Here is a 10,134-nt window from a genome sequence, read left to right as displayed (position 1 = left end):
ACAGAATTCCTGTCAAAATGTATAGTCTTGAAATGTGCATGCACACACCTACTCGCGTAAAGGACTTTCACTGAATGACAATACCAGTCTGCACTTAAGGTTACGACTTGGTATTTTCTTCATCGCGAAGGTTACGTGCGGATTACTCGATTGTTATGGAAACAAAAGGTCAGTCCTTGCGTACGAAGAACATGAGTAATACTTAGGTACTATAATATAAAAAAATAAAACATAGGTTTATTGTGTATGTTTCATTTGAAAAACAAGTCTATAAAGGATCCAATTACAGTGCTGTCATTAGTTAATTTCCTAGGCCTTGGGCGTCGCGTTACTGTTTGAAAAGTCGGCGGCGTAGATTGTCGGCGCAAACTGTCAAGATATTCTTGTCGCCGTCTTATGGCGTCATTAGGTGTGGGGACGGTAGGTCTAGTCAGGCCTACTATATGCATAAGAGGACCTCCCACGACGTCAGGGCGATAAGTCTGTTGAACTTCCGAATTATCCGAATACTCGTGCACAGGTTTCAAATGATCTAGAAGAAAGTTGTTTTGGTTAGCACGGGTAACAATCAAGACTTACAACTTTCTCTGTAATGTGGGTTATGCCTTTTTCATGAGTGTGTTTACATTTAATAAAAGTGTTATGAATTGGAGACCATTACAAACTTTCTGATGCAGCCCATTTAGTGCTACACCAGTACCAGCACTTACTACTACCTAGTTTTAAGTTATCTGTGCTACTACTATAGGTGCATGGAACAAAACCTTTTAATAAAGTAATAAAGCGATTAAAATTACTAAATGTGGATTTACAAACCTGATGGCACTTGATGATATGGCGGCTTGTAGTAATTATTGCTCAGCAGACCTCCTGACGCATAAGGAGGTCTTAGAAGACCCGGGGGTCGACCCCCATTCTGAGGGTTATTTTGGGGTCTATTCGTAGTCGTGGGGGGCCGATACGCTGGCAACTGCTGAGGCGGCCGATTGTCGAACAACCCGAAAAACCAACGCTTATCCTCACGACTGCCACGGGTCCTTTGAGGTGTTACTGAAAAAAGATTTTTAACAATGCGGCTTAAAGGTAACAATGGTTTGTAAAAGTTTTAACGCACCTAGGCACGTACGTCGTACGTACGTGCAGTTTATTTTCATGGTACAGTTTACAATAACGATCAGTCTTTACAAATGCTTTGATATTATATAAGTGTGTCATTTGTTGCGGCATCACGTCATAACAATACATGTAGTGCCTATCAATAGGACGAGTTTTTGAAGACTAGTGTGAGCCAACCGGGAGTTGAACATTATCTTGATCTTCTTGATCTAGAAAACACGCATCAAAAATTGATGTGATTTCCCTGACATAGCTTCGTGGAAAATTGAGGTAAGTATTTATTTTTATGGTGTATAGGTACCTAATAAATAATCCTTTAGTCGAGTGATATTCAAATTACTGCCGCAAATTTCCACCGAACCCAATGCAAGCATGGTTAATATAAACTTACGAGAGCTAAGATCATTTTCGTCGTAGTCCTCGATTTCTCCGCAGTCATCTGGCTGGTCCGGCTGAGGGTCTTCTTGCAGCGACGCTTGATCCTGAAGAGAATAGTTTGGAGGGCGAGGCGCCAGGAGGTCATAATACGCGGCGAAAGTCCGTCCACTCGGTGGCCCCCAGCTTACGATCCTCCGATGGGGAGCTATTTTGTTCGTGGGGCACAGGTCCGGGCTTACTGTGACTGAATTTAGTGGTACTGCTAAAAAGAAGACCTGTAAGTGTAAAATTACTAAAATAATAACTTAGCTTACAGAGTGATTAAAGATAATTGGGCCTTTATTAGATACCAAAAAAAATAGAACAAAACCATACCTACCCAATAATTTTATTGATCTACACTAATATTATAAAGAGGAAAACTTTGTTTGTTTGGTTGTAATGAATAGGCTCTAAAACTACTGGACCGTTTTTAAAAATTCTTTCAGCATTCGAAAGCTACATTATCCACGAATAACATAGGCAAAATTTTATTTTGGAAAAAATAGGGTTCCGTAAAATATGTACATAATGTAGTCCACGCGCGCGAAGCCGCGGGCGGAAAGCTTATTTGTAGCTTATAAAAGTTTATTTATGATTGACTGATTAATTTATTTATTATTTAATTGATTAATTTAGTCCACAATTTATTTTCGTCAATGCAAATAAGGTATAAACTTACCAATGCAATTTTGACTAGAAAACTCGCTCTTAACTGTTCCATGTTTAAAAAATCCCAATCAAAACTAAACACAATGTCGATGATACTAACGCGGTGTCCTGCCGAGGTCTGATAGCGCGACCCGAAACTTTTGTTACCACAACTCGCGTCTCCCACGCACAGGTGAAATTATGGAGGTATAACTTGGGCAACGACCTGTCTTTATAAGTATAATCTGATCTTTGGTCAAAAACCTAACGAAATCGAACCAAAGATGCATTTGAAAGAGGTCGACTTAATAAGCCGGCGACCTGCGTGTCTCAACATGGATGACAATGAATTTATGGCTGTAGACCAGACGCAATTAATTTATTTATCGTTAAGTTTTTAGGACACCTACTGGTTAATGACTAAGCCCATTAATGCTTTTGTTGCAGCAACAAAAATGTTTTTTATCTGAAGTTATTCAGGTCAACAAAACGCATTTGATTCCTACTTACTATCTGCTAATAAAACTTCCTACCTTGTCTACTGAAAACATTTCCCAGGAGTTAAATACCTAGTAGGCACTAAATTCTCGTACTGGTAGTCACACGTACCTATACCTGCATAATACAAACGACTACCTACCTATTTATAAAACTCCCCGTGTAGGTACCTACTGATAACGCTAACAACATTAGGTATTAAGTAAGTACTTGTATTCATTACAAAACCTATCTCACTGCACCAAACATTCTGAAAACGTGGGAATGAATGAACCTCATTAAAAATGTACGTATACTTAGAGATAACACTAAATAGCTCCAGATTGTTTAAAAAAATAAGTTAGTCGGGGTTTTTAAGATTTAATACTATAATTCCGTGAGAATCGGAACTACGTAATCGTATCAATAGATAACGAGGTCTGTGTATTAAGTCACACAAAAAAAAACGAACATTTTTAATTTCTTGCTACCCATTTCGCTGTTAAAATTGTGTAAGTTTATAGCACTTCCAAGTATATTCATCTTTCGAAACTAAATAGGTAGTTAACTAAATCCTTTTATAGTGCATCAGTCATATAGCCGACACGACGTAACTTGGATATTCGACAAAGAATTTCGCAATGGTTGTATCAAATTAAAGTAAAATTTAAAAAGACAAGGTCAATCAATAGCAGCAGAGGCCGTCATTTATTATTCGCCTACTTAGATTACCTTAAAAGTACAAAATCATTAAAAACTTTTAAGGTTTAAAATTACGTTTATTAAAATGTTAGGATGTTGTTTAATTTTATTTATTGCACATATAGATAGGTACATTCATGCAGTTAGCCTTGAAAATAGGATTGTTTGTAACCACCTTTTTCGATAATTTATTATTTACCACTAGCCGCGCCGCCACCATTCATTGCGCGCCACAATCAACATTTGTTCCGTTTCCGGAATGGCGATCTGTGACACATTTCCATTCTACGCATTTAATTGTATAAAAATGATGTTTTGTATTTAGTAGTTAAGTATGTACTTAATTACTCCCTTCCTGTTTATTAGATTTTTTTTTGCGTTGAGAAAATGTACAAATTGGTGTTTTTTTTACTTTTATTTTTGTAACTATGCCCAATATTCAAAGTTCCAAAACTAAAAAAAAAAGAATGTCAAAGTTTGCTGCACATCTTTCAATTTTTGTTCATCGATTAATTTCCAAAAATAAATATTTTACTTTAATTTTGAATGACAATGGCAAAACAGCAAGGCAAAGTGTATTTGGGATACGAAGACGAACCCATCGGAGAAAAGTTTCAGACGCTATTATCTTACACAGTGAATAAAATTGGGGGATTGCCTGTGAGTGATAAACTGCAAAGTTTTTCATAAGACAATGCTAGACGACCACATGTTTTTGATCTGTTTCTTTTGTAGGATTGGCCTCCCTTGGAAAATGTGCAATTCTCTTCGAAGTGTCCCCTCTGCGGGCTACATAGGCTGCTCGTTGTGCAATGCTATGCTCCTCTTGAAAATTCAACCTATCATCGCACTTTGTATGTTTTCGCGTGTATCAATCCAAACTGTTGGACGCAATCTGAGAGGTAATTTTATATTATCTTAACCAATTTGATAATCTAACATTTTTAAAAACATTGCAGCAAATTAATTAAAACCTTTTTACAGCTGGCTATGCCTCCGAAGTCAAATTCTAGATAGTGCAACGAGTCAGCCAAGTACTATAGTTGCTATGCCAAAATCTGAGAGTAACCTTACTTGGTGCAACGGTGCTGATGAGTGGGATGAAAATGATAACGGAGATAGCGCTAACGGAAATGTAATGAATGTTGACAACGCCCCTAGTCCTAACAATGCTATGCAAAGGTCAGTATATTATATGAACTTTAGCTGGCTCATTAATAAAATGTAACAATAAATTGCTTAATCTTTACTATTTGATCTACAGAAATTCAGATGAAGACGAAGAAAGCAATTCCATAGAATTGGAGACTGTGGAACAAGCACTCGGAAACTTGCAAGTATTTGATGCTCACAATGCTAACATGTCTCCAGTGCAAGGTAAATTTAATCTCAATCCCTTATTCTAAAATAGATTTTGCCAATATTTATTTTTATTGATCACCTTGTAATTCTTTATTTAATTATGAATCTTATTTTAGGAGCCATTGGGGCTATTGGTGCTCCAGTAGCAGCGGCAGAGTTGGAAGGCGGGGATGAACCAGGGCTGGTGACGGTGGACACACCTTTGGCACCTACTAGTGATATGGAGACCTTACTTCACCAAGTATGTGTATGATACAAATCATAATAATATTATGTACTTCATACAAGCTAAATGGTGAAAACCTACCTGAAATTAGTAAATAAATTTTGTATGTAACCTGTCTTTTGATATGAATATTAATTACAGAATATAAAATTTAAACAAAAATACTTTTAAGTCTGCAATGTCAGCCTGTATGAGGTGGGCGCTAGCAACTGCGACACAGTCCTTGACTAATGCACTTGCTAACGCAACAATGTTTGTGCATGTAAGTGTTTTTGTTGCCAATAAAGATTTTAATATTATTTTTGTTTCAGACAGCTGAATTGCCACCCGACTTACGAAGTCGACTAATGCTAGGACCTTTACAATTTGTGCCAAAGTATATTTATGTTGAAGAGGAATGGAGAAAACCACACAACTATGAAGACAAAGTGACGGAACTTCTTAACAAATATCAAAGAGAAAATGGTAAGGAAATCATTATTTGGAACACTAACAGCAGCAATACAACATAGTCAATGTATGGCCCTAAGAAAAATTTTGCTTAGTATTTGGATACAGAATAAAAACTTTATTTTACCAGCCATATATTAATGTCCCTTCTTTCCTTCTTCTTTTTAATGGTAAAACCCTTTGTTACTGATTGCTGTAATAATTTCTGCCTACTGTCATGCAAGTTTTAACTTCAAAATACTTTTCCTAGAGAACTTGAAGATAAAGTCTAGTATTCTGTCAGTATGATTCTTCTTATTCGTTACACTCTTGGCAGAGCGGTCGTGGTCACGTTGAGGCGTTGTTCACATCGGTTGTAGAGGCGGATACAACTCTCCGCACGATCTCCCTCCATCTCTCTCTATTGGCAGACTGTCTGGTGCAGTCACATAAGCCGTCTCCCACTGCTGCTTTCACTTGGTTGGTCAGTATGATTATTTTTGTAGAAATCAAAACAGAAATTATTTGTTTTCTAGAAGAAATAGAAGCATGCGCCGCCGGCGATAGAGTGGGAGGGGCAGTGGGCGGGTCGGAGGACGAACAGTACGAAGAGGCCACGCCCCTCCATGGTGATAGACTCTTCCACGCGTTTATAACCCGCTTGCAGGATAATCCTGGACAAATATTGAGGTAATTATTAGTATTGTATTGCTAAACTGCATAATGGCCATTTTTCCCTCAAATAAAAGCAGGAATTTTCACCTCCAGAGAAAAACTGAAATCATTGTTGGGTGAACTTGAACCCCAATTTAACCTGACTGTAAGATATACCTCATTAGATTTTTTTTTACTTTCTTTTTCTGCAATGACTAAGAGTCTAAGAGTAGGCGCACACCGTTGATTTTTAGTTGGCCGATAGTTGTGCCCGATTTTAATTTGTATGAAGTATCGGCCAAATCGAATCGGCGTAGTGTGCGCACTCCCATACATGCCCATACTGATCAACTGCCCGACTAAACTATCGGCCGATGAAAAATCAACGGTGTGCGCATACTCTAAAACTAAGATGCTGATATTTTCAACAGACTGTCTCTTACATTCACCTAGATACTACTGCAATGATTATCTAGTTAAGTGGATAAATGGTGTATTTCCCATAGGTATTCCCGCGAAGTGCCACCATTGCTTGGCGCGCCTCTGCCGAGTGCCGCCAACACGCCTGAAGGAGGTGCGGCCGCGGCGGCCACTGGACTCGCTCAGGTTGATTTAAAAAATCATTTTAAAAAACTAATTATTATCTTGAAATACTGACATTTTCTCACAGGTACGGCCACAGTGTTAACTATCCATTTCCGTTTTTGCTCTCGCTCTCATCAAAAGGTGATTCTGTGCGATAGTACGAGACATGGCCGGCAATGGGCAGTTAACACTGTTGCCGATAGTACATAAATTAAGTTTGGAATTTTACCTTCTTACTCACTGACTTTCATTTATTTACTTGCATCTTTATTATATTTTCATGTAATTAAAATATTTTATTTATATTTATTGTATGAATAGCGCATCAAGCTCTGCTTGTTTGGGTCTACGCGTCTTTAATTCTTGTTGTATTCTTTAAAGGTTGGCGGCACCTGCCCCCGCTGCGGCCGCGCGCGCGTCTGCGAGCTCCAACTGGTGCCAACTCTGGCACATTCGCTGCGTCTGGCCGGAGCATTCCCCGCGCCGTCTCACCTGCACTTCCTCTCAGTTTTAATACTCACATGCCCGCTCAGCTGCTGGCAACCCCGAGATACACTCGTGCAAGAGGCCGTTGTGTTCCAACCGGAAGTCGTTTAATTGGTGTTCGAATTTTAAATCCCACTTGTCAGGAAATAAATTAATAACGGATGGAATAGTTTCAGAATGAGAGATTCCTGTTCGAAAACAAAACACTAGCGATAGTGACGTACGTTGTATCAGCGCTGGGCTCCTCTGTGCCAACTTACCTACACTTCCTCTCAGTCCTCATACTATCTTGTCCACTCAGTCAGTTGCTGGCAACCACGTGTTTAAAAAGGTGGTTCGAATTTTAAATTCGATTAAAAGGAAACAAATGAATAGCTGATATTAAATTGTTATTTGTTCACTAATTCCTGTTCAAAACAAAATTAAACGATAGTAAGGCTGCGTTGCATCATCTTACTTAACTTTATCAAACGTCAAAAATCTGTCAAACTCCATACAAAACACACTGGTTAACGTCAAAGTTAGGTGGTGCAACTCAGCCTAAAAGAATGTAGGCGATTATTGTGTAAGTAGAATCTAAAGCTCCCTAGAGCTCCAGTCTGCTCTGCCCATTTCCCTTTGGGACTTTCTGAAGTTTTCCATTTGGTGTAACTAAACAACTTTAAATAAAGTAGGTATCTTAGATGTCAATTCTCCGTCAACTGAACCTGACAATCTTGTAGTGTAAAACTTAGGGTCAGTGTTTTAATCGACATCGATGTATTCATATTATAATAATAATACCTTTTAATGACAAAATGCAATTGCAAATAAAATTGGTGTAGTCGCCATGTACTTACTGTATAGTTTTAGTCATTTAACTACTTATTATATTCTTTGTTTTTATTATGTAAAATCAGTCAGCCAGTCTTTTAAAAATTAAGATTTTAAACATTACATTTAAGTGTAAACGTGCGTCTGTGATCTTACTTTCGTTAGGATGTAATCTTGTGATTATTAATAAGTTATTTCCATTATTGTGGCTTCCTGAATACAATTCATCTTTATTGAGATATTTATTACATAGCATTTACGAGTATATGTATAGAACTTTTTATTTCAGCACAAGTCCAATAAAAGCTGCTAGTTAGAGTTAGATTAAGGTGTATAATTGTAATGGTGTAGTAATTACTTCTAAATTCTTATCCATCCATTACTACTTTAGACTTTCTGATCTAACCCATGTAATTAGATTTTTTGATAGCAATAAAATCCATAATTTAACTGTTATTTTACTGAAAAATATGCCTGTCACCTGCACTAAGTTATTTGTTCAATCTTTATGGCATTATCTGCCAGTAAACCTACGGGCGGCTTTACTCTATGGTCCCCTAGACTAAAGTAACAACCCTGCAAATCAATAAGAATATAGGTATGATGTAATTTTATTACTTCATATTTATATCGTATCGAATTTCTGTGGAAACAACTGGCTTTTTGCACTGAAATCAAACAAAAAAAAATATTTTGCGAACATTTTACAAAAATTTGATAAATGGAACGCACGTTCACGAGAGAGCATTGTTTCCGGTTTTGAAATCTGTGTTGCCACTACTAAAATATTAAAAAAGAGTAGTAGATTTAGATTATATTTTACACCATACATTGAAATAGACTCGATACAGGCATACTGAATTTAATAAATTAATCATTAATGGTTTTATTACGTTTAACGCTAGTGTGCTCTATGTGCTTATTGAAACACAAAATTGGAAGAAATAAATGAGCCTTTCTTAATAAATTACTTTAACTTATATTACAATAAAAATAATTATCCTAGTTGTCTTTTCTAAATAATTTATTTAAATCATGTCAGTCTTTTATTAAGATATTAATCATCGTCTGCAAAAAAAAATTAAGATTGGTCACCCTATTATGACATCGCATGAACAATTTAGAATTTTCTAGAATAAATTTAAAACAAACCATGGCAACATTGAGTTTCCATAAATGAATCGGCGAGTCGAAGAGTAGAATATCAATTGTCACGATTCTTGTGTGATTTTATGTGATAAGTTCACGTTTGATCAATTATTTAACGTGCTAGTTTTAACCTATAGTCATTTTTGTACATAATTAGCATGTCGGGCGAATCTCCAATCCCACCTCCAGTTTTATGGGCCCAGCGGAAGGAGGACGTCTTCCTCACGTTTAGCGTCGAATCTAAAGAGCCGAATATTAAAATAGAAAAGGATTCAGTTCATTTTAAAGGTATCAACTCTCAAGACAATAAAGTTTTAGAGGTGACAATACCATTGTACGATGCTGTGATACCTGAAAATAGTGGATTCATTAATAAAGGAAGGTGTATAGAAATGGTGCTACGTAAAGAAAAGAAAGACGCTCCTTACTGGCCTTCACTAACAAAAGATAAGAAAAAGCCGCATTATCTCAAGATCGACTTCAACAAGTGGAGAGACGAAGATGATGAAGAAGAAAGTGGTGGTGGTAATGATACTTATGACATAGAAGAAATGCTGCGTTCAATGGGGGGCGGCGGCCCAGGTGGTGCAGCCGGTGATAAGGCAGAGAAACCCTCCTTCGACGACTTGGAAAGTGATTCAGATGATGAAAACCTACCAGATCTAGAATGAGCCTCTTGTAGTAATAACGCTTATATTTAAACTCTGACAGTACATTATTGTATATTAAGGTTTTTACAGTTATAATAAAATCACCCTAAAAATTAATTGTCTTTTAATACTTCCCTAGTTTTCCCATTTTCTCAATAACTTTCATTATTAGAACCTCAGGCTAGGAATTTGTACTGAATGAATAGGTTATCCGAAAACAAGTTCGTAAAAAATAAGTTTTGCATTTAAATCAATATAATTATTATCTTGAAAAATAATAATACTCTTTATAGCACTACATTGATTATTATTGTAAATCCAAAAGAGCAGCCGGCATAGTATTTTTTACCATATTTGGTATCATTATTAAGAAATTCTTGTGGCAACTTTTATTTTTATTCATGTACTAATTCTTCA

At 36.8% G+C, this 10,134-nt stretch overlaps 3 protein-coding genes across 4 annotated transcripts; 2 read left to right on the top strand and 1 right to left on the bottom strand.

Moving 5' to 3' along the window:
* Positions 1-155: 155 nt before the first annotated feature.
* On the bottom strand, positions 156-2,798 carry LOC114360515 (uncharacterized). 2 transcript variants are annotated; one of them, XM_028315275.1, is made up of 4 exons: positions 2,216-2,707; positions 1,508-1,769; positions 817-1,050; positions 156-532 (listed from the first exon to the last, which is right to left on the bottom strand). In XM_028315275.1, the coding sequence occupies exons 1-4, from the start codon at positions 2,255-2,257 to the stop codon at positions 252-254; spliced, it is 819 nt and encodes a 272-aa protein (XP_028171076.1). In that variant the 5' UTR covers positions 2,258-2,707; the 3' UTR covers positions 156-251. The 2 variants fall into 2 exon arrangements, with proteins under 2 accessions (XP_028171076.1, XP_028171151.1); XM_028315350.1 differs by lacking the exon at positions 2,216-2,707 and adding an exon at positions 2,718-2,798 and having other exon boundaries at positions 190-532.
* Positions 2,799-3,827: 1,029 nt separating this feature from the next.
* trus (programmed cell death 2 like trus) lies at positions 3,828-7,538 on the top strand. The gene is made up of 9 exons (XM_028315064.1): positions 3,828-4,023; positions 4,099-4,265; positions 4,348-4,545; positions 4,628-4,740; positions 4,842-4,966; positions 5,263-5,416; positions 5,917-6,070; positions 6,541-6,640; positions 7,001-7,538. Exons 1-9 carry the CDS (start codon positions 3,910-3,912, stop codon positions 7,214-7,216), a joined length of 1,341 nt encoding a protein of 446 aa, XP_028170865.1. The 5' UTR covers positions 3,828-3,909; the 3' UTR covers positions 7,217-7,538.
* Positions 7,539-9,069: 1,531 nt separating this feature from the next.
* On the top strand, positions 9,070-9,834 carry LOC114363247 (uncharacterized protein CG16817). The gene has a single exon (XM_028318957.1). The coding sequence runs from the start codon at positions 9,226-9,228 to the stop codon at positions 9,736-9,738; it is 513 nt and encodes a 170-aa protein (XP_028174758.1). The 5' UTR covers positions 9,070-9,225; the 3' UTR covers positions 9,739-9,834.
* The last annotated feature ends 300 nt before the right edge of the window (positions 9,835-10,134 follow it).

Source organism: Ostrinia furnacalis, unplaced genomic scaffold, assembly GCF_004193835.3.
Source record: "Ostrinia furnacalis isolate ACB-3 unplaced genomic scaffold, ASM419383v2 OfSCF0067, whole genome shotgun sequence".
NCBI classification, from domain to species: Eukaryota; Metazoa; Arthropoda; class Insecta; order Lepidoptera; family Crambidae; genus Ostrinia; species Ostrinia furnacalis.
This window is presented reverse-complemented; position numbering and strand designations above follow the sequence as displayed.